A 23,096-nucleotide genomic window follows, 5' to 3' on the forward strand; every position below is an offset into this window, starting at 1 on the left:
ACTCGGGAGGCTGAGTCAGGAGAATCACTTGAACCTGGGAGGCAGAGATTGCAGTGAGCCGAGATCCCGCCACTGCACTCCGGCCTGGGCGACAGGGCGAGGCTCTGTCTCAAAAACAAAACAAAACAAAACATATTGAAGTTGGAAGTGGAGAACCTGATCAAAGGGGCTGGGAAAGGATGCCTGGCCTCTCTTGGAGCCACTTCTAGAACGGATGACTCCACTTGGGACCCCTCCCGAGAGCCTGGGGTAAAATGCAGGAGGCTCCTGCAGCAGGATAGGAGATGGAAAGCTGCAGCACTGACGGCGCCAGATAAGGTAGGTAGGATGTGGAAAACACAGGGCAGGCCTTCAGTAAACAGCAGCCATCACACCCGGCACCACAGCAGCGGACAACCACGGGCAAGCCCCCAGGATGCGTGGGAAGGCAGGTGGTGTCCAGGAGCACCGAGAGAATGCCTTGCTGGCTGCACAGTTCTGACAAACACATCCTCACTCAGCCCAGGGGACTGGCAGGGTCTTCCTAGGAAGCCTGGGCAGGAACCTGCTGAATGAGGGACAGTGGCATCTCTGTACTCACGTTGCACCCAGTTCCCACTCACTGGGCTGAGGAAGTTGGGGTAGAGGCCAAAGGGCTTTTCGATCTTCCTGAGGACCTTGCGGATGTTCCTGACCTGCCGAGAGACAGACACCAAGTGAGCCTTCATGCTTCCGAAGAGGCCAACTGCACCCAGCCAGCTGAGGGTGGGAGGCAGCTGGTTCAGATGCACGTAGGAAACCTTACGAGGAGGCAGGAAGGGAGAGCTGCCCAACGGACTGCAGACTCCAACCCGGGGGTGGTGACATGGCTTTGCCCTGGTGCCACGTGCAGGGTGTGGCAGGGCCTGATCCATAAGCCTCTCCACTGACTGCTCTGCCTGGTGCCTGGACAGTCTCACCCCAGAACCACTGCCTGGCCAACTCCTACCCCACCCCATTCTCAACACGTCCTCATTGCTGGCTGCTTTAGGGGTCCTTTTTGAGGGGTTCTTTCAAGGAGGGTTTTTTTTTTTTGTTTTTTTTTTGAGACAGAGTCACGCTCTGTCACTCGGGCTGGAGTGCAGTGGCATGATCTCGGCTCACTGCAACCGCTGCCTCCCAGGTTCAAGCAATGTCCACGCCTCAGCCTCCTGAGTAGCTGAGATTACAGGTCTGTGCCACCACACCCGGCTAATTTTTATATTTTTAGTAGAGACAGGGTTTCACCATGTCGGTCAAGCTGGTCTCAAACTCCTGACCCTTTTTTTTTTTTTTTTGAGACAGAGTCTCACTCCATCACCCAGGCTGGAGTGCGGTGGCACAATCTCAGCTCACTGCAACCTCCACCTCCTGGGTTCAAGTGATTCTCCCGTCTCAGCCTCCTCAGTAGCTAAGACTACAGGCATGCACCACCACGCCTGGCTAATTTTTGTATTTTTAGTAGAGATGGGGTTTCGCCATATTGGCCAGGCTAGTCCTGAACTCTTGACCTCAAGTGATCCACCAACCTCGGCCTCCCAAAGTGCTGAGATTATAGGTGTGAGCCACTGTGGCTGGCCTATGGAGGGTTCTTTTAAAGGTGGGGTTAAGTGACAGTAGCTCATTTGTTAGCTTTAGGTAAAATTGCCTTGCTAATAGGTCAAAAATGGTCAAATCCAGCAATCCCACTATTGGGTATATATTCAAAGGAAATGATACTAGTATGTTGAAGAGATTACCTATATTCCTGTGTTCATGGCAGCATTATTCAAATAGGCAAGATATGGAATCAACCTAAGTGTCTATCAACAGATGAATGAATAAAGAAAATGTGGTATAGCCAGGCATGGTGGCTCACGCCTGTAATCTCAGCACTTTGGGAGGCCAAGGGAGGTGGATCACTTGAGGCCAGGAGTTTGAGACCAGTTGTGGCAACATGGTGAAACCCCATCTCTACTGAAAATACAAAAATTAGCCAGGCATGGTAGCACAGGCCTGTAATCTCAGCCACTCAGGAGGTGGAGGCAGGAGCACTGCTTGAACCTGGGAGGCAGAGGTTGCAGTGAGCAGAGATGGCGCTATTGCACTCCAGCCCGGACGCTGTCTAAAAAAAAAAAAAGAAAGAAAAGAAAATGTGATACAGTATAGGCTAGGGGTGGTGGCTCACTCGTATAATCCCAGCACTTTGGGAGGCTGAGTTGGACAGATTGTCTGAGCCCAGGAGTTTGAGACCAGCCTGGGTAATATGGCGAAACCGTCTCTATAAAACATACAAAAATTAGCTGGGTGTGATGGCACATTCTTGTAGTCCCAGCTACTCAGGAGGCTGAGGTGGGAGGATCGTTTAAGCCCAGGAGATTGAGGCTGGAGTGAGCTATAATCATGATATTCCACTTCAGCCTGGGCAACAGAGTGAGACCCTGCCTCAAAAAAAAAAAAAAAGAAAATGTGGTATACACAATGGAATATAATTCAATCTTAAAACAGAAAGAAATTCTGTCATTTGCAACATGTATGAACCCAGAGGATATTGTGTTAAGTGAAATATGCCAGGCCAGAAAAACAAATACTTGATCTCACTTATATGTGGAATGTAATAAAGTTGAACTCATCGAAGTAGAGAGTAGTGGCCGGGCACGGTGGCTCATGCCTGTAGTCCCAGCACTTTGGGAGGCTGAGGTAGGCAGATCACTTGAGGCCAGGAGTTTGAGACCAGCCTGAACAACAAGGTGAAACTCCGTCTCTACTAAAAATACAAAAATTACCTGGGCATGGTGGTGGGTACCTGTAATCCCAGCTACTCGGGAGGCTGAGGCAGGAGAATCACTTGAACCTGGGAGGCAGACGTTGCAGTGAGCTGAGGTCATGCCACTGCACTCCAGCCTGGGCGACAGAGAGACTCCGTCTCAAAAAAAAAAAAAAAAAAAAAAAAAAAGAAGTAGATGTAGAGAGTAGAATGGTGGTTACCAAGGGTTGGTGAGACGCTGATCAAAGGATATAAAATTTCAGTTAGGAGGAATTAAGTTTAAGAGATCAGCCAGGCGCGGTGGTTCACGCCTGTAATCCCAGCACTTTGGGAGGCCGAGACGGGCGGATCACGAGGTCAGGAGATCGAGACCATCCTGGCTAACACAGGGAAACCCCGTCTCTACTAAAAATACAAAAAACTAGCTGGGCGTAGTGGTGGACGCCTGTAGTCCCAGCTACTCAGGAGGCTGAGGCAGGAGAATGGCGTAAACTGGGGAGGCGGAGCTTGCAGTGAGCCGAGATTGCGCCACTGCACTGCGGCCTGGGCGACAAAGCAAGACTCTGTCTCAAAAAAAAAAAAAAGTTTAAGAGATCTATGGTATAAGACATGATGACTGTAGTTCATAACAATGTATTATATTCTTGAAAACTGCTTAGTGCTAAGTGTTGCTAACTTAAGTATTCTGGTCATTTAAAAAACAATAAGTATACAAGGCAATCAAAAAAGGTCCAATATTGGCAGTTTCATATGGCCCAGTCTAGTAATATGCTATTTTAACTGATATCCTGGAATCATTTCAGGGGAGAGGCTTGGGCTCCTGAATAACCCATGCCCTAACAGGCATTTCAGGGTTTTAATAAAAAGAATAATAATTATAAAAAGCAATGACAGCTGTTAACCTTTCTCAGTTCCTTTGAGCCAGATCCATTATATACATTACTGCCAACCCTCATAACCGACAAGGGATTATCTCAGTGTAACAGACAAGAAACTTGAATCTCAGATAGGTTTGGTGACTTGCTGATGGCCACCTGGTCCTTAAGTGGCAGAGCCAGGATGTGAATGAATTCTGACAACGTAAACCATACATATTCCTGCCCGACACAGGGCAGCACTGGGCCAACACAGATCAGGGCGGTGACCACGGAGCAGAGGCTGCCCCAGCTGGAGCAGGAAGAGGCTGGGTTTGCAACCTTTGGGACTCTGAAGGTGAGAAGTGGAATCCAGGAGGGCTTTATCCATAGTGCCTGCTCTCCGACAGTGGTTAAATCCTACTCAGCACGTCTCAGCCAGCACAAGACCCCTTGGGAGAGAAAGGCCCTCGGGACGACACTGTCTCATGTTGATGGAGTTATGTGTGTACAGGGCCGGGAGTGCGGGACAGCCACCTTTCTGAGTCAGACCTTCCTTTCCAGGCGACAGCACTTGGCTTTGCCACGTCAGACTTCATATCCATTTATGTTAACGAAGTCCATTACGGGGACAGGAATGTGCTTGTACCTGAGTTACTCTCGACTGTCCTGGTGGTGAACAGTGAAGCAGGCTAAATTAGCTCCCCTGGAGGGCGCGGGCGCTTCTAGAATTTGGGCCAATTTGTTGACTGCCAATAATTGCCTCTGTGGGAGGCATGATTGGGGGATGAAAATAGCCAGAGTATGTAAATGTAGAGGAGACAGAGACAGACGGATGGACTCTAGAGCAAAAGCCTGCAGCCTGCTCTATCAATCTGGTCTGGAGGGAGCCAGCACGTCCTGGACTTCAATCACGGCTTTATCACTGACCAGCTGGATGGCCCAGGGCAAGTGACTTCACCTCTCTGAGTCTTAGTTTCCTCCTCTGTAAATATGGGAACACCAGGAAGACCCACCTCACAGGGTTGTTGGGAGGAGCGGAGCTATTATAATGTGCCTAGCACATAGTGGGTGCTCAGGCAGGGGTAGCTATTACTCCAGAATAACCAGGGACTGGAGTGAGTTCCCTGTCCCACTCCATTCCGAGCTGGTCAGAATCTTCCTAGAGGAGTCTGACGACTTAAGAGCAACGGAAACAGGGAAGTTGGGGGATGGGACTTGGAGGTGGGGAGGGATCAGAAAATAAGAGCTACTGGGAAGTGAGGTTAAACTCACTGCACGAGCTTTCAAACGGGGGAGTTTCAGGGAGGCAGAGTCCCTCTCAACGTAAGGAAAACACTTTTGAAGGAAGGGCTGCCAGGAGGATGAGCTGTTAAGGGTGGCAGTGAGCTCCTTGTCAGAGAAAGTAATCAAGAAGAGGCTGAACAGTTCTTCTTGAGCTTCTTAAGGACACTCAGGTGGACTCCTACATTGAGTAAGTAGTGCTCCCAAACCATGCGTCAAAAAGCACATGAATGCGTATTAAAAATGTAGATGCCTGGCCCTGGAGTGAAGGCCAGAAATCTGTTTCCTCACAGCTGAGCCAGGTGATGCTTTGAGGCTGGATGGCGACATGATACTGGGAGCCATGGGGTAGCTGTGGGAATCGATCATCTCCCAGCCACCAAGCTGGGAGCCGTGGCGTAGAGGTGGGAATCTATCAGTCATCTCCCAGCTCCCATACTGGTCTAAGAGGCGGGCATTCCAGGGAGAAGACAAGGCTTTGGGAGTGGGACCGCCATAAAGTTCTCGCTGGAGGGCTCTAGAGGATGGGCAGGGCTTCCATCTCCCCAGGCAGCCCTCAGGGAGGGACCGTAGCTGCTGGAGCCTGAGTGCCATCTGAGGGAGGTGTGAGCACTTCCCTTCTTTGGATTTAAGGTCAGACTTACAGCGACCCTTCCAGGTAGTGGGGGCTGCCCAAGGCCAGTTATGGGCAGCTGTCAGGGCTGACTGGTGCCCTCAGCTTCCCGTGTGGCCTTGAACAGCAGGAATGAACAGTTGGGGCATCTGCTGTGGCAGGGTATTGCCATGCCAGCCTATTGACAGCATGAGCTAAACAGGCACAGGGAAGAAGGCAGGCAGATCTCACATGGAAAAGCTAAACATCTCTGGAAAGGGGACTTCTGCACCAGGTGGCCAATTCCTGCCAATGCAAGGTGGTGCCTAGATTTCAGTTGCACTTTCTCCAGACTTCACATATGGGTGGTTGCCACTGAGCTGACGCAGACCAGTGAGAACCTTTTCCCCAGCAGAATCTTGTCTCTCCCTTTCCCTCTGTAGAATCTTACTGACTGCGTGCCCACCTTCCCTGCCACCTGGCGTTAGGGCACAGGTAGATGCTATTTGCTATCTTAGTGGTAGCTTAGGCTCCCGGGCTCCCCACTGCCCTCCTGCTGATCCACGAGGGAGGACCCACTCGCCTCTGAAAACCCTGTGGCAGCTGCACGCTCATCCCTCTGCTCAGCAGGAAGAAGGTGGGAGCTGTTTGGGAGGGAGTGGGGAGGAGACTTGCCTTTTCAGCGAAGACCTGGTTGCCAGAGAGCTCGGTGAGGTGTAAGAATTCCAAGTGCAGGGATCCAAACTCCGCCAAGATGCTGCTGCTGCCGGCCGTGGCCCAGCCCCAGCTCCCACTGAAAAGACAGAAGCAGCCCCCGTCATCCCCCCGCTGGCCAGGCCCGCTCCTCTGCTGAGAGTAACGGCAGCTGCTCGGTGGGGGCACCTACTACGTGCCAGGCACGGAACCAGGAGCTTTTGCCGTACAATTCCAGTGAATCCTCCTGATGAGGACACTGAGATAAAGTAACTCACTGGAGGTCATTTGAACCCAGGCCTGACTTGGAATATTCTCTGTTCCATCATCAAGCAACCCCTGTAAGAGTTGGGAACTCGAGACCTGGTACAAGAGTTATGCTGAGTTTACAGATGATGTGGTTAATGCCGTCGGGGACCACAAACACCCCACAGAACACCCAGTTGCTGTCCTCTGGCTGAAGGCACCGGATGGCTCACAACCATTGGTGGGTCTGCATGTGGAGGATAAACAGTGCTGTGATTCGGGTGCAAATGGGGCCGATGAAAAGCAGTGCCTCGCCTAGCTCTTTCCCTCTCCCAGCACACTGTCAGTGCTGCCCACGGACACAAAATGGCTCCAGCCTGGAATTTCATGGAACCTACATGAGACAGGCAGGGAGTTCTGGTGTGACCACACATCTGGAGCTGTGTGCTTTCAAAGACAAAGAATGCAGAGGCTGGATCCTGGTTAATCCTCACAGCTGCCCCTTTTGCAAATGGGGTAAACAAGGCACAGGACAGTGATGTCCCCTGCCTGAGATCACACAGTAATTCGAAGAGCTGGGATCCAGTGCTGGCTCTGACGCCAGAGGCTGTGCTAACTGCTGTGCAGCTTGCTTCTCTTTTGATCATAGGATAGGGAACAAGGACACTGCCTTTCCGGGAGCATTCATTTACAGTCTCCCTGAGATCTGGAGCCAGAAGGTACAGGTTCAAGTGTCGCTCAGCTGGAGACCTCGGGCAAACCACTTAATCCTTGCTTGCCTCAGTGCCTGCCTCCGTAAGACACGGCAAAGGTGATGCCTCCATCTCCTAGGTTCATGCCTCCTCCTTCCTGGGCTTTTCTGGGGATAAAGAGGAAAAGAGGGTGCAGAATGGGGGTGGTTCTGGGCAAGCTGCTCCCCCTCCCTGCGCCTCAGTCTCCTCTATGTATCATGATTATCTTTCCTGTGGGACATTTAGGACAACCAGGGGCACACGGTCTCTGCAGGAAGGCTGTGGTGGACAGAGGTGGGGCAGAGCAGGGTGGAGTGACGTCCTCCCATTTGTAGCGGCTCTGAGGTAGTTAGTGTGGAACAGGTTGAGGGACTGGCTCTGCCAGGGGCACTCTGCTTCCTTGCTGCTGGTTGCACTGCCCTCCCAGGAACTGGCCCATCTGCCCCTCTGTCTCCATGGACGGACTTAGGAAGGCAGGCATGGGGGTGTGGAGGTCACTGTTTGCCACTTGAGGGGTGCTGCTTTTCCTGGGGTAGGGCTGGGGCTCCCCTGATGCTGCTGTTCTCTCTTAACTCCGTTCTTGGGGCTGGATGTGGTTTCTGGGAAAGTAGGGACACTTACCAACCTCCCAGCTTCTGGGAACAGATGGAGGACTCAGGTTTTGAGATCTTTGGGGTCAGGTGACCTCAACACATGTAGAGACAGCTACCCCCTTCATCCTGGCTTGGGGCAGGGGACAGTGGGGGAGGGATGGGTTGCACAGGAGGGGAAACCTGGCTCCTGATCTGAATAAACAAAAGAACTTCCATTTATTGAGCCGCTATAACGTGCCAGGCACTGGGGCAAGCAGTTTACATCATTACTTCATTGAAAGCCCATAACGTAAAGCATCATTCATACCCCTATGCAAAGGAGGAAACTGAGGCTCACACAGGGAAGTGAAGTGTTCGAGGTCAGAGGCAGAAGATGATGGAGACAGGATTCAAACAGGTCTGCTGGGCCTCCCACCCTAAGATGGCCCTGCACTCACCCAGAGGGAAAGAGGGAGCTGCCATCCTGCCCCCTCTCTGTCCCTCTTCCCCCAAGGCTAGCTGAGACTTCTCTCTCCAGCTTGTGATCTCAGTGAGTCTCAGAGAGCTTCCTGAATAATTCATTCTTCCTGCATTCTCAGGGAAGTTTAAAGTAGGAAAAAGCCACCAGCCCTCCAGCTGTCTTTTGTTCTCATTTTCCCCCACGTGGGCCTCTCCTTCCTCTCTCCCACTCCCACACGCTCACCCTCCCGAGTGGGCTTCCTGTGGTGGAGACGCCCTGGCAGACAAGTGAGCCGGCCTGGGCAGAGGCGGGCAGGTGGCTGGGTGCCTTTCCTCTCCTGCCCAGCTTCCAATGCTGGCTTCTCCGGGTCCCAGCAAGGTGACCTTGGGCAGGTTGGTTAACTTCCCTAGAACTCAGTTTCCTCATCCCTTAAGTGACAGCACCCACACTTCATAGAGTTATTGTGAGGTATAAATTATGCATGTAAGTATTGTCATTTTTATCATTATGTAATTATGCACATGTAAATGTTGTTGTTACTAAGTTTCTAATCTGTGCCAGGTGGTTCTGGTGGTTCTTATTTTACCTTCACAACCAACTTCGGAGGTAGATACCATTATCTTTATTTCATAGAATGAGGGCGAGGCCACACAGTAAGTGGCAGAACTGAATCCAATTCCAAATCCTAGGTGTTCTGTGCCCCAAATGCATCTGCTCTGGGCAGCATCCCAGAGACCAGGAGGTCCTCTGCTCAGCCCTGTGAGCCAATGGGCCAGCAGGAAGCTCTGCCCTCCTCTCCCAGCCTTTCAAGTGCAAGTGGGCGCAGAGCCTGTGTTCTCTCTCCTGGCAGGAGGGGCTGCTCCACAATGCCCCTCCCCACCCTGGCTATAGCTTCTAGGCAGGTACACTCATGAGTATGGTGTAATCATCAACTTTGGAGGCAGACAGACTGGGCTTCTAATTAAGTTTGCTTTGCTGCTGTGTGACCTCAGGTAAGTTACCTCACCTCTCTGAGCCTCAGCTTCTTTACTGGTAAAATGGAGTCCCTGTGGTTGCTGTACGGTCGAAAAGACAATCCATGTCACGTGCTCACGTGATGCCTGACGCACAGTGACTTCTCACCAGACATTTGCGATTGTGAAGACATGTCTATTTGTGTGTGGCGGAAGCATGCACGTGTAAACGGATATTCGTTTGTGAATGTGTGTGCCTGTGTATGGATGCCAGCGTGTCTGCGACAAAGGCCAGCTTGTGTATCCGGGCCTTTATGATCTAGAAGGGTGGCAGGAGAGTGTTTGCATGTGTGTGAGAGAGCATGAGTGAAAGAGACCGACTTGGCTGCAGAGGTCCTTGCACAGGCCGTCGTCACTCTCCCAGGCAGTCCAGTGTCCCTGAAGGTCCCAGGTCAGGCTGGCCCTGCCTCAGTCTCCCAGGCAGGTCTGTGCAGACACCAGGGAGGAGGTGCAGCTCAAACCTGCTGGGGAACGGCCTCCCCTCAGGGTCCTTCCCACCCTGATGTGTAGGGCAGGGCTGGTTACCTACTCTCCTGGAGGGCCCACGTTCTTGCCCCTCCTGTCGGGGCTGCCCACAGTGAGCCCTGCCAGGGGCAGGTGCAACAACAGTAGCCCAGCTCCTGCCAGGAGGCCCCCTCTGAAGAGCAAACTCAGTGCCACATGGGCCCATACAGCCCTGCCACTCTCTGAGGCAGGCATTTTTAGCAACAGCCTCTCTTACCAAGAACAAAAAGGGGGATGTTGCCAGGAAATACACATGAACGCACATGGCATGGAGAACACACAAACAGCCTAAAAGCAAATGCACTTCCTTAATCAGAAATGTCAGGATTCGTGTCAGATCAGGTCCCTGCTCTGAGAGACCTAGGGAAGAGCTAGGGACAGAAGAGGAAAGGATGCCCCCAACGAGGTCCTACCCCAGACCCAGGGAGGGGGAGCCAGAGGACAGTGTGTGTGTGTCTGGGCTTCATGACAGCTGGCCGTGTCTCTCCAGGATCAGTGTTTATGGAAGAGGGATCTGAGCAGAGATCCAAGAGTCCAGCTCTGAGGAGTCAACCCTGGCATCGAGACTGGGATTTCTCCAGTCCCCGAGAGCACCCCCCTCCCTGGCCTATGGTGAGATTCCAGTGAGCTCACACCCTGGGAATTCTTCCCGACCACAGGGAGGACAGTTGATGAAGATGCTGAACATGCCAAGCCCTCTTTCTGCAAGACCAGAGAAAGGTGGTGAAGCCCTTGAGGCTGACATGAAGGGTGGAACCTCCCCAGGACAGTGATCGGAGCTACAGGTCCTCCAACCAGAGCCCAGGGCCCCTGCCTCTCCTCCTGGACAGCTGGCTGAAGCTTCTGTTGGGTTGAGAGTCCTGAGATGAGAAATTACTTCAGGAGATGGGATGGGAAGTCTGGTATGGTGGAACATCACAGCCTTCCTAGGGTCGGGGTTGTTGGAGGGCCTTGAGGATGGCCCCAGAGAGCTGCTGGGTGCCCAGGGATGTGGCTTCTAGTAAGTAGCTCCATGCAGCACAGGGACAGTGGCTAGGGCTCCTTGAGAGCTAGGCTCCTGTCTGGGAGGGCTGGGATCCTGAGATCTCCTAGCAGCTTCGGGGACCTCCTCACTGGGGGAGGAGAAGGGTGTGATGTGCCTGCTGGCTCTGGAACCCCAATGGGGGAAGAGAGTGTTTGGGGCCACTGTGGAGGGCTCTTAAGACAGCACTGTGGGATGTCCAGAGGAACTGCCCCTGCCCACCCCAGGAGGTTCAGGCTTATGTGGACTAAACCCTGAGACTCAGGTTTGGTGACAAACACCTGTCCGGGAAAGTCGTTGGCACTTTTACCGTGCCACCGACTCACTGTGGCTCCCAAAGCAGGTATGGTCCTCTCCCTGAGCCTCAGTTTCTACATCATAAAAGAACGAGCTTGACAAAGGTGGTCCCAAGGGTCCTCCCTCCTGCTTGCCTGCCCACTGCCCCTGGAGCCTCCTCACCAGCCCCACCCAGAGAAGACACACAAGCGGCGGGCATGGTCACAGCAAAGCCCCAGTGGGGAACAAGATGGCGTCCTACCTTTTGAAGCTCACCACGCCCTTTGGGATTCCCGTGGGGGTGTTGAACGCTGGCAGGAGCTTCTCTCCCAGCCTGATGGCCTTTATTCGGAACACCTGTAAAGGAGGGGGGTCAAAGGGCTTTCGACTCCAGGCTGGGTGAGGGAAGATCAACCCCAGAACTGCTGCAGGCAGGATGAACCACCCAGGGCTGCAGGCCTAGAGTGGGTGGCAGTGCTGCAGCCCACCAGCCTGGCCCTTCCAACTGCTGGCCACGTGGACTTGGGCAAGGTACTTCTGAGCCTCAGCTTTTGTCCGTAAAATAGGATAATATTGGCCTTCTTACAGAGTTGTTGAGAGAAATGAAAATTAGATAATTGTGGCAAAGCATCTACCACAGTGTCAGGACTCTGGTGGCAAAGGCTGGATGCTGCTCATTGGGACGGGGTGGCTACTGGGAAGATGAGGGAGAAAGCAGTGATGTGCCGGGGGTGGGGGGGGGAACCTCCAAGTCCAGATGAAGACCTGGCAGAGATGGGCCGGTCTCCAAAGGTCCGTGCCTGCCCACACTGCAGGACGATACCAGAGGCAGCGGGCATGGGAACGGGTAGTGCCATTCGGACAGACTGTCAAGAGCACTGGACTGGGAGCCAAGACCACCCTCAGGTTCCAGAGACCACTTCCTCCTGGGGGACAGTTTCCCTCTTCCTGCGTAACAGCAGTGGACAGGCCTGTCCCACTTTGACATCCTGATCCTGCCCACCATTCCTATTTCACAGACGGGGAATGAAGGGAGAGGGTGAGTAGCTTATCCTCAACCACCCACAGGATAGCAAGGGAGCCACAGGGAGATCCCAGGCATCACGGCCCCTGCCTGAGGCTCGGACCCCTTCAAACTGTTCTGAGATGTCTGATTAATTCAAAAGGACCTGTGACCTTCTGACCCAGCCGTTTCCTGCCTGGGAATTTATTCTGAAGAAATAATCGAGAATGTTGTAAAGATTTATTTATGGCCGGGCGTGGTGGCTCAAGCCTGTAATCCCAGCACTTTGGGAGGCCGAGGCGGGTGGATCACGAGGTCAGGAGATCGAGACCATCCTGGCTCACACGGTGAAACCCCGTTTCTACTAAAAAAAATACAAATAACCAGCTGGATGAGGTGGCGGGCGCCTGTAGTCCCAGCTACTCGGGAGGCTGAGGCAGGAGAATGGTGTAAACCCGGGAGGCGGAGCTTGCAGTGAGCTGAGATCCGGCCACAGCACTCCAGCCTGGGTGACAGAGCAAGACTCCGTCTCAAAAAAAAAAAAAAAAAAAAGATTTATTTACTCCAGCACTGTTTAGAATAATGGGAAAAACTGGAAGTGTTCTAAATATCAAACAATAGGAAAGTGGTAAAGTGGTTAGATAATGGCTCCATGCAACAAAATCCCATGCAGCTATTGAAACGATGCTGTGGGCTAGGCGCGGTGGCTCACACCTGTAATCCCAGCACTTTGGGAGGCCGAGGTGGGCGGATCACCTGAGGTCAGGAGTTGAGACCAGCCTGGCCAACATGGAGAAACCCCATCTTTACTAAAAATACAAAAAATAGCCGGGCGTGGTGGCAGGCGCCTGTAATCCCAGCTACTCGGGAGGCTGAGGCAGGAGAATCGCCCTGGGAAGCAGAAGTTCCAGTGAGCTGAGCAAGACTCCATCTCAAAAATAAATAAAATAAAATAAAATAAAATGCTGCTGTAGAAGAATATTAACGGCAAAGAAAGGGTTTATAATCTATTAAGAGAAATACATTTCAAAATGGAGTAATTCAACTTTTGTAAAGATCCCGTGGACGTGGAAGAAAGGAAAGAAATATAACAAAATATTAATAATGGCCTTCTAGGGGGTTAAGCGTATGGATCATTTTTATTTTCTTTTGGCTCATCTCTATTTCCTCTGTGATTTTTATAATAAAAGAACAGCCACAATAAATGTTATTTATTTTTAAAAGATGAGACACAAGCCCCTAGGAAACCACTCAGAGTGGGGAATACACAGGTCTTTTCACTTCTGGAGCTTGAGGGGGCCCAGTTTGCTGACCTCCTGTGGTCCTTGCAAAACAAAGCCTTCTTGAGTCCTGCCCCGGCTCCCCGACAATTAGAAATTGCCGAGGCAGCTGTGTAGGGAATGCAGTGGGAGGGGAATTTCAGGACACTTTAAAAGGGATGTGGACTTTTAAAGTCTCTGAGGTGGGGGTGGTTTTCTTCTTGTGGGAGGGAGGGGCTGCGCTGTGTCTGGCAGTGATGGGTCAGAGAAGATGAGAATGTCTAGTGCCAGACAGAGGGGCCCAGAAGTGGGCACAGGGACCAGCCCCATCAGATCCCTTGGGGAGCTGGTCTAGGATTCAGATTCCAAAGCCCAGAATGACAGACAGATCTGCTCTCTGGGATTCTGGTGCACAGCCAGGCTTAGTAACAACAAAGGGCTCTCAAGGCCCTTGGTCGCACTGAGGTTCTTTACATCTTTATTTGCCCCCAGGGAGGCTGCCCAAGGTGAACAAACGAACCCACCAGAACCACAGCCCAGATACTGAGGCTCCACGCAGCCATCTGGCTGCCCTCAGCCCTGGGGACGCTGAACTAACACTTCTTAGATGCTCCTCTCTGCCAGCAAACCACATCCCCTCCTCTGAAGGCCCTGCTGCTGGCTGGCACTGCAGGTCTCAGCTGTCCCCGGAAGGATGCTGAGTGAATGTGTGCGGACAGGCGTGCCCGGCCTCAGCCCTTGCAACAGCCTGTGGGGAAGGCGCTGACCCACTGTGAGGATGAGAAAACTGAGTCTCAGAGGAGCAACTTGCCCAAGGTAGTGGAGCTGTTAAGAGGCTCTTTTCCAGGACACCAAGCTGTCTCTCCAATGCAGAGATACAGCCTAGTGGCCACAATTCCAGAACAGGGTTGAGAGAAACCAGTAGGAATTGCATTCTGTGAGGTGGGAAGGGCGCAGGGCTGGGAGTCAGGGCCCAAGTGCGGATCCTTCCACTTCGCAGCTGTGTGGCTATAGTGCACCCCTTAGATTAGTGGGAAAACCTGGAAGTATTCTAAATATCAAACAATAGGAAAGTGGTTAGATAATGGCTCCATGCAACAAAACACCATGCAGCTATTGAAACGATGCTGTAGGCCAGGCGCGGTGGCTCACGCCTCTAATCCCAGCATTTTGGGAGGCTGAGGTGGGTGGATCACCTGAGGTCAGGAGTTCGAGACCATCCTGGCCAACAAAGTGAAATCCCGTCTCTACTAAAAATACAAAAAATAGCCAGGTGGAGGAGAAGGGAGGGGGAAGGAAACCTCACTGCACCTTGGTTTCCTCATCTGCACAACCCAATGGTGGCATGTGCCCCGCTGCTGTAGGGGTCTTTGTGGAAATCAAATGAGAGGATGTAGAGAAATGAATGTGCTTTGTAAACTGTGAAGTGCCGTGCCAACATCACGTGTGCAGCTGTGGTTATGCAAGTTATTCCCATGGGCACTGGCTCTCGGTAGGACTGGCCTACCCAGCAGGGGGTCTCCCTCTGAAGCTTCATCTTAAGCAAAGAAAGGCCTCAGCCTAGGAAAAGTGTGGGGTCTCCTTCACCCTTCATTCCACAAACCTTTGTGGGAAATTTTAAGAATGGAAAGATCCACCCAAAAGGCACCCACTGCATGTGAGCTCAAGGACTAAGGGAAGAGGGAGGCCTCAGTCTAGTGTGGCTGAGCCCGGGTGACAAGCAGTGATGCCATGCCAGGCTATGACCCAGGTCCATAGCACAAAGGCCACAGGGTCAGGAGTCAGGGCCAACACAGCCCTCAGAGACTGTGCGACCCAGAGCCAGTTACTGCTTCTAAGTCTCAGTTTCCTCATCTGCAAATTGGTGATAACATGCACCTGATGGGGCCATCTGAGGCTCCAGTGAGAAAGCACATGAGGAACACAGCATGGCATCTGGTTCAGGGAGGTGTTCAGGGGACAAATCAGTAAGGTGTGGCCAGATGGCAGGTGCTGCACTGACTGGCACAGGAGCCTGCCTGGCCACCCAAGGGTTCTGGCCACGTTGGCCTCTCCCTGAGCCTTTTGAGCTGTTTTTCAAGTCACAGGTGCTCCTGTCCACACCCCACTATCTGGTCTATGTTCTGGAAAGCTGAGCTGCTGGTGCCTTCTAGGAAGTTGAGGCCTCAAAGCAAGTTCTCAGAACCACAGATGCCCTTGAAGAGGGAAGGGAGGAAGGGAAGAAAAATGGCAGGGAAGATGCATGATGGATGGAAGGATAAAAGGACAGAAGAAAAGATGGATGAAAGGAGAAGGAAGGAAGACAAGACAGAAGGAAAGACAAATGGAAGAAAGGATGGAAGGAAAGATGAACGAAGGGAAGGAAGGATGGAAGGAAAGATGGATGGAAGGAAGGATAGAAGGAAAGATGAACAAAGGAAAGAAAAAATGGAAGGAAAGATAGACAGAAGGAAGGAAAAATAGATGGAAGGAAAGATGAATGGAAGGATGGAAGAAAAGATGGATAGAAGGATGGAAGGAAAGATGGATGGAAAGTGGGGAGGGAAGGGAGGAAAGATGGACGAAAGAAGGAAGAACGGAAGGAAAGATGGACGATAGGGAGGAAAGATGGATGGAAGAGAGGGAAGGAAGGAAGAGGCAATGTGTCTCAACAGCGACCAACTCTTTCCTGAACTGCTCACCCCCAAACTGCCCCGGGAGTCCTCAGTTGTGTCCTCCCCTCTTCCTTCCTGCAGGCCATCTCCACTGACCATGGCCAAGCAGGGAGGCTGGGCACATGCCCTGAAGAACACGGATGCTTTTTCTCCTCCTCCTGTCATTTTCCTGTCCTGGAGTTTTCAAATGAAATTCAGGCTCCGGGTGGCTTAAAGCCGAGGGCTTCCATCTACAATTATTTGGGGACAAATTGGTACAAGTGCTAATCTCTGCTGAGGAGATTATGCTCGATGGAGAGAGGCTTGGAGCAACTGCAGAGATAAGGCGCCCGCCTGTTGCCTCGAAACCCTTGACTTCAGCCCCTGGCACCTTCACAGATGAAGGAAAGTGGAAATGACTTTCCAGACAGCAGCGGTGGAGGTGAAGAGGGATTATTCTGTAGCTTGCCCGCCTCACCTCTATGGCTCCTTGGGTGGCGGGGGGGCAGGCATCATTATTTGTCTCTGGGTGGTCAGAGCAGTGGGGCGTCCAGCCTCACGGCAGCCCATCTGAGTAATGGGGAACAGAACTGACCAATGACTGACGTTTTGGGGACTCAGTCAACCTCGCCACCAGATATCTGGGCTGTGCTTTCACTGGAGCTCAGGATGGGGAATGAAGAAGCCTCCCATTTTTATAGAGCTCTGTGGTTTTCAAAAGTCTCTTGCAGGGAGAATATGGGCTTTGGAGCCGTCAGCCTTGGGGTCCCAACCTTTCCTTCCTATCCCATGTCCTAAGAGCTCTTTGAGCGAAGGGGTATCAGAACCATCCATGCTGGGGAAGGAGGTGAGGCCCAGGGTGGGACAAGGAGCTCGCTAAGCCCATGAGTAGGTGAGGGTGGCGTGGAGTGAGGGCCAGGTTTCCTGACTACACCAGCTCTGCCTTCCTGCAGCGTGCACTTCCCAGCCCTCTTTGTGGAAGCCAACACAGCTCACCTGGGGGCAAGGCCTGACACTGGCAGATACAGCAGTGGCTGCCCCACCTCACCTGCTGTCCCTGTGAGACCTGGAGCAGGTGTCTGGCTGGTGGTTGGCCCAGGAGGGGAGGGCAAGGGGTGGCTGTGGAGGACAAGGCCTGGGGGTCTTGGTCTTGGCTTTATCAGCCCTGAGAACAAATACCCGTGAAAAGCAGCCCAGGTGTCTGCTGGATGCTGAGTGGGATCCGAGTGGATGATGTGTGGACCCAGCTGCTGCTCTCAGAGAACGTACAAGCACCCGTGGGAGCCAGCTGGGTTCACCTGGGCAGCAGAATGGGGGCATCAGAGTAAAGGAGGAAGAGCCGTTCCCCTCTCGCTGCCGCTGCTTTGTGTGATAGATTCAGCCTTGGGGGGGCTGTCCAGGGTGGGAGCAACATGCCCACCATAAGCAATGACTGATTAAGCAGGGAGGGGAGGGTTGGTCGGAGGGAAAACAGGCCCTCAGGGGTGGACTTGGGCGGCCCCAGGCCCATCCCTGCCCCCTTAAGTCTCTTTTCCCATGGGTGGCCTGAGGGGGAAGGACTGGATGTTCTCCAAAGCCCTTTCCAGCCTGGACAGTCCAGGGGTCGTGAAGGTCCAACCCACCTCTTCTCCCGTCAGGTAGAAGGCTGAGAGGAGTCCCCCGATGTAGCGAATGTTCACCTCAAACAAGGATGCTTCTCCGCTCTGCAGGACAGAAAGGAGGGGGACAGTGGGGACACTTGTAAGATGCAGACCCTTCAGACAGGTCACCCTGGCCACTGATACTCCTCCCGTACCTGTGCCCGGCTCTGGTGAGCCAGGCAAGGTGGTGGTGGTTTTCATAACAAAAGTTGAGAGGAATCAGCACCTGCCTGGCAGAGCTCCTGCAATTTCCAGCATTCCAAATAAATGCTGGGCTTGGTTTCCTTCCCCAGCCCTTGCCAAGGCGATGGCAGCAAAGTGATGCCTGGCTGTGCTCCAAGGAGAGCCAGAACCTGCCTGGAGAGCTGCTGGCTGGAGCTTAGACTGAGGGGAGGCGAAGCCCACTCTGGTCAGGCTACTTCCCCTTCCCGGGGAGACCCCAGGGCTTAGCAGGAAGACAGCGAGGCCCTTCTCTGGTTCTCTGAGGAGGCTGTGGGGCAGACAGGGACAGGCTGGGGCTAAGAAGGAGGGGCCAGGCAGCTGCGTATTCAGTGAGCAACAGTTTCTTGGGCCCTCAGCTCAGAGCGCACAGGGCATGCCCATACTGGCCTTAATCATTTCTATTTTCTTTCCTAAGTTGGGATTGCAAATCAGGGGTGCTGGAGCATCACGCCAGGACCAGATCTGGGGTAAATCCCACCTAAGCCACGGACCTGGCTTTGGCACCTCAGGAAAGATGTGCAGCCCTTCCCTGCCCCATTTCCTCAGCTGCAGAAAAGGGCTGCCAACCCCTCCCATGCAGGGTGGGCATGGGACACAGGGGCGCTGCAGAGAGAGGCCTGCCCATAGCCGGACATGCCTGTTGTCACCCTCCTTGCCCTGGAGGGTTCCCCCAGCATGCTTTGAACACCACTATCTTTATCACTGCAGCAGTGCTCATCTGTTAACCTGGGGGAACTCTTCCACCCACAGAGCACCTGCAAAACCGCTCCCTTTCAGCCTCCCAGGGCTCAGTGAGGTCAGAGTGTGGCAAGGGTCATCATTCCCACTTCTCAGATGAGAAAGTCAAGGTTTGAGGTCGAGTGACCCCACCTTGCTTTCTTCCAGGGACATTTCCTCACCTCCCCCACCTGCCTGAGTGTTCCCCGGTTCCTAGGGCACTGTGGGTGGCTGCCTGAGCCCATTCTGTATCCCAAAGAGCCACTGTCTACACAGGGGACAAGGAAGGCCTAGGGGGACACTCCTTCCTTCTCCTTCCTCCATCTTTCTCCAACCCAAAGACGTGTAATGGAGGATTCTCAGCTTCCTTGGCCTCACACAAACAACCAGAAGTGTTAACAAGCCTCAAAGTCATCCTAATAATGACAAGGGTGACCTCACTTTACACCAGCATCAGACTTCACAGTGTTATAAAATGTGGTTACAACTTTCCACTGTATTTAATTCTCATGATAAGCCTATGAGTTAGGCATTATTAATATCGTTGCTGTTGTCACCATTCTCATTGTATAGTTGAGGAATCTAAGGCTCAGGGAGGGTCAATGACTTTTCCAAGAGGTGCAGGGCAGCCAGGACTCCAGAGGCCTCTGTCTCCATGGAAGCTCCCCTGAAGTGTTGCATTCCCAGGCTCTCCCAGACTCTCCGCCCTGCTCTGTGCGGCAAACTGTCTCTCAAGGAGGCAGGGGCCTCGCTGCTGCCAGGAGCTGGAGGAGCCGGTCCCAGACCTGTCTGCAGCAGGACCTGGCACTCCTGGAGCGCACATGGAGGCTGGTGTGTGCTTGGATGCGGCCCCTCCTCACCTCCCGGTCTCCATTGCTTACTCCCCAAGTCCATGTAAATAGCCTCTCTCCGTGGGGAGCTCACCTCTGGGATGCATGCCTTGCTTTAGTCTGGGCTGAGAGATCAACATGGTGGGGTCTGGTGTTCAAGGCTGTTGTGCCATCCAGACACATGACCATCCCCTCTGCAAGGCCCTGGTCCCTGACCAAGTGTGCCTGCAAGGCTGGAGACCAAGAGGTCCCAGGCCTGGTCATGGGCCTGCAAAGGGACGTGCACCACCCACTCCACGCCCACCCCACCCAGCCATCTCAACAGGCCAGTGCAGGGCAGGCTCAAGGCTGGAGCAGCTCCAAGCAGATGAGCCACTTCCCTCCTCCACAAAGCCATTCCCCACTTGCTGCCGCTGCTTCATGTGACAGATCCGGCCCTGGGGGGCTGTCTAGGGTGGGAGCAATGTGCCCCAGATGAGCAATGACTGACCTTGCAGAGAGGGGACGGATGGTTGTGGTGGTGTCCCCTCCCTAGGGAGGATGCTAGACTGGGGAAGATGTCCCCACCTCAAGGCTGTCTTAAGGGAGGGACTCAGCACAGAGTGCACGGCAGCCCCGGTTCTGAGACTGCTGGACTGTGCAGCCTTGGGCGAGACCCTCAACATCTCTGGGTCTCAGAGATGACAGGGTGAAGCTGGCTGTTGGGCCTCTTCTGGCCACCACCCCCCGAGGGCCTCTGACTCACCACATTCAGGTGGAAGCTCTCTTCCACCCAGGCCTTGGCCTCCTGGAACTCCTCTTTCAGCTCCATGAGGTAGAGGGTGTCGAGGGAGTCAATGACCGTCGCCCCACTGAGGCCTCCTGTAGGCACAGAGCATTGAGGGTGTGACCCAGGGCCATCCTTCTCTTTTCCCCAAGCCACCGTTCCCAGGGCCCCTCCAATGCCAGCGCAGGCTCGGCGGCAAAGGCTGACCTCAGGCACCATCCAGGCGGACTCCAGTGCCACCACTGAAGGTGAGGCCGAGACCCAGAGTCCCCACCATGGGCTGCTTCCTCCTCAGGGCAGAAAACAGTGGCCAGAAACCGAGGGCTCAGGCTGAGCCACTTCCCAGACCTCGGTCCACTCTTCTATTGGTCAGCGGGTCAACTATTAGTGCCAGTCAGCCACCCACTTTTCTCTACTTTGGCATACAAAATTCTTTTTTTTTTTTTGAGACAGGCTCTAATTCTGTCATCCAGTCTGGAGTGTAATGGCGCGATCTCGGCTCACTCCAACCTCCGCCTCCCAGGTTCAAGCGATTCTCCAACCTCAGCCTCCCGAGTAGCTGGGACCACAGGTGCTCACCACCACGCCCAACTAATTTTTGTATTTTTAGTACAGACAAGGTTTTGCCATGTTGGCCAGGCTAGTCTGGAACTCCTGGCCTCAAGTGATCCACCCACTTCGGCCTCACAAAGTGCTGGATTACAGGCGTGAGCCACCACACCTGGCATACAGAAATCTTTTTTTTTTTTTTTTTTTTTTTTTTGAGACAGAGTCTCATTCTGTCACCTAGACCAGAGTATAATGGTGTTATCTCAGCTCACTGCAACCTGCAACCTTCAACTCCTGGATTCAAGTGATTCTCGTGCCTCAGCCTCCCAAGTAGCTGGGATTACAGATGTACGCCACCACACCCAGCTAATTTTTGTATTTTTAGTAGAAACAGGGTTTCACCATGTTGGCCAAGGCTGGTCTCAAATGCCTGGCCTCAAGTGATCTGCCCACTTCTGCCTCCCAAAGTGCTGGAATTACAGGCATGAGCCACTGCATCTGGCCCAAAAATCATAACCGTACCAATCCTCTGTCTCTTCAAGATTAGCTGTAGCTAATAGAGGGTGAACTGAGGCTCAAATAGAAAATAGGATACCATACAGTCATCCACACAGGTGGGGTTGACCTGTGCCTATTTACCTGGGGAGACATCCATGGGATCTGTTTTTTTTCTTTTCTTTTTTTAAAGTAAATTGCAAAGAAGAAAAAAAATAGTATAATTCTTATTGTACATCAAAGTATAAGTGTACAGAACTAAGTCTGGATAGAATGACCCAGTGGCTACCTCTGAATGCCGGGATTACAGGTGCTTTTTGATTTCTTCAGCTCATGGGTTACTTTTTTATAACCAGAAACTTATTCCCATTAAAAAAAAAAAAAAAAGGAAAGAAAATTTGGACAAAGAAACCAAACAAATGCACAAAGCAAAAATTTGTGGCCATTCTCATTCTAGTGCATGAACGAACTACGAGGCCTGGCCCCTACCACTGGGCATCAGGACCTGTCCTGGGAGTAAAGGCTGACGTAAGTGCAAAATGATCGTTTCCCATCCCATGAACCAGACAGAAAAGTAATGAGGAAGACACCCTCGGGCACAACCAGAGCTTCTGCACTCAGTGCAGGAAACTGAAGGTGAAGGGGAGGGAGAAAGAGATACGCCTGGTACTATCTGAAGGGCTTCCTGAAAGAGGTGGCGTCTCCCATCAACTCCTTACAACTATGGAGTCATTGCAGGCAGCAGCAATTTCCTTTAGGGACCAGAGTGCAACCCTAACAGGAGTGATTGTTCCTTCAGTGTCCTCCCTGCAGAGGCTGAAAACATTGAGAGTCATAGGCTCCACCTTCCGCAGTGGAAACTCTGGAGCCTGTTGAGCCCACTTGAGTCTGCAGTGTGTGCTTTGCGGCACCTCCTGAATTCAGAGTTAGCCTCTAATCTCCTTAATGAGGGCTTCCTAACTGCTCACTTGTGTTGACTGAAGGAAGAGAATCCTGAAATTCACACACTTAACCACCTCTCTAGGCTGGGCAAGGTCTGAAAAAGCACACGGCCGGGAAAAAGAACGGAAGTGAGAGTGAGAGGGAGGGAGCAGTTAGGAGGAAGATGAGGCTGGAGGTGGAAGAATCTATTACCAGAAAGGAAGGCTCGCCAAGGAGGGAGCAGAGGGCTGGAGGGACCCAGCCCTGTGTCCTGGGATGGGCTGGAGATCGGAGAATCTATTACCAGAAGGGAGTTTGCCAAGGAGGGAGGAGAAGGCTGGAGGGACTCAGCACTGCATCCTGGGATGGCTTCCCTGTTTGGGCTGAAGTGAATTTCCAGAATGTCAGCCGGAGCCTCCCACGCTTAAGGAGTGGTAGGAAAACACATCCCAAAGCCAAACAGACTTGATCCTTTGCTGGTTCATCCCAGCTGCTTCCCCTGTAGGTGGCAGGGCTGAACGGAGTTCCTGGGCCTTATTCACCCTCTCGAGGTGCTCAAGCAGGGAGGCACTGAGGAGCCCAGGCGGACTGAGCAAGGCACACAGGGTGCAGGCCTGGTGTCCGCGCTCCTGGCTGCAGCTCAGGCCCCTTCCTGTTCTATCACAGGACCTCAAACCAGACGTTTGAAGGGCCTGGAGGAATTTGGGGGATCCTGCTGCCCCTACCCCTTCATTGTCATAGACGAAGACCTCAGAGAGGGGATGGGACACGCTCAAGTCTAGACCAAGGGGGGACTGGCCTGGCCCCAAGCCAAGTGGAATGTTTTTCACACATGGGGCATGGCAGGGCCGCTCAGTTCTCTGTGAAAACAGTTGCAGATCTGATTACCCACCCCACCCCACCCACTCGGATCAGTTACGGATCAAGAGAGGACCAGGCTGTGTGTCCTTCAAGGCCAGGGGACAGGCAGCCGCAGTGTCTGATTTCTGAATCCTGCCCTGGGCTCCCTGGTGTTTTCACCCCATGTGCCCTTCTTCCTCTAGATCAGGCTGGGAGGGCAGCCAGGGCTCCT

At 52.9% G+C, this 23,096-nt stretch overlaps 1 protein-coding gene across 1 annotated transcript in view; it reads right to left on the bottom strand.

Annotated features, from left to right (window-relative positions):
- The window catches only part of MAN1C1 (mannosidase alpha class 1C member 1), a 174,499-nt gene that overhangs the window by 23,213 nt on the left and 128,190 nt on the right, over window positions 1-23,096 (bottom strand). Inside the window, exons 3-7 of the mRNA XM_073007686.1 lie at window positions 20,039-20,154; window positions 17,507-17,587; window positions 11,252-11,346; window positions 6,149-6,266; window positions 581-674 (exon numbers count right to left, since the gene is read on the bottom strand). Coding sequence (XP_072863787.1) covers window positions 581-674; window positions 6,149-6,266; window positions 11,252-11,346; window positions 17,507-17,587; window positions 20,039-20,154 — 504 coding nt within the window. The remainder of the gene's footprint in view (window positions 1-580; window positions 675-6,148; window positions 6,267-11,251; window positions 11,347-17,506; window positions 17,588-20,038; window positions 20,155-23,096) is intronic.

The sequence above is a fragment of the Chlorocebus sabaeus genome, chromosome 20 (genome assembly GCF_047675955.1).
Source record: "Chlorocebus sabaeus isolate Y175 chromosome 20, mChlSab1.0.hap1, whole genome shotgun sequence".
NCBI lineage: Eukaryota > Metazoa > Chordata > Mammalia > Primates > Cercopithecidae > Chlorocebus > Chlorocebus sabaeus.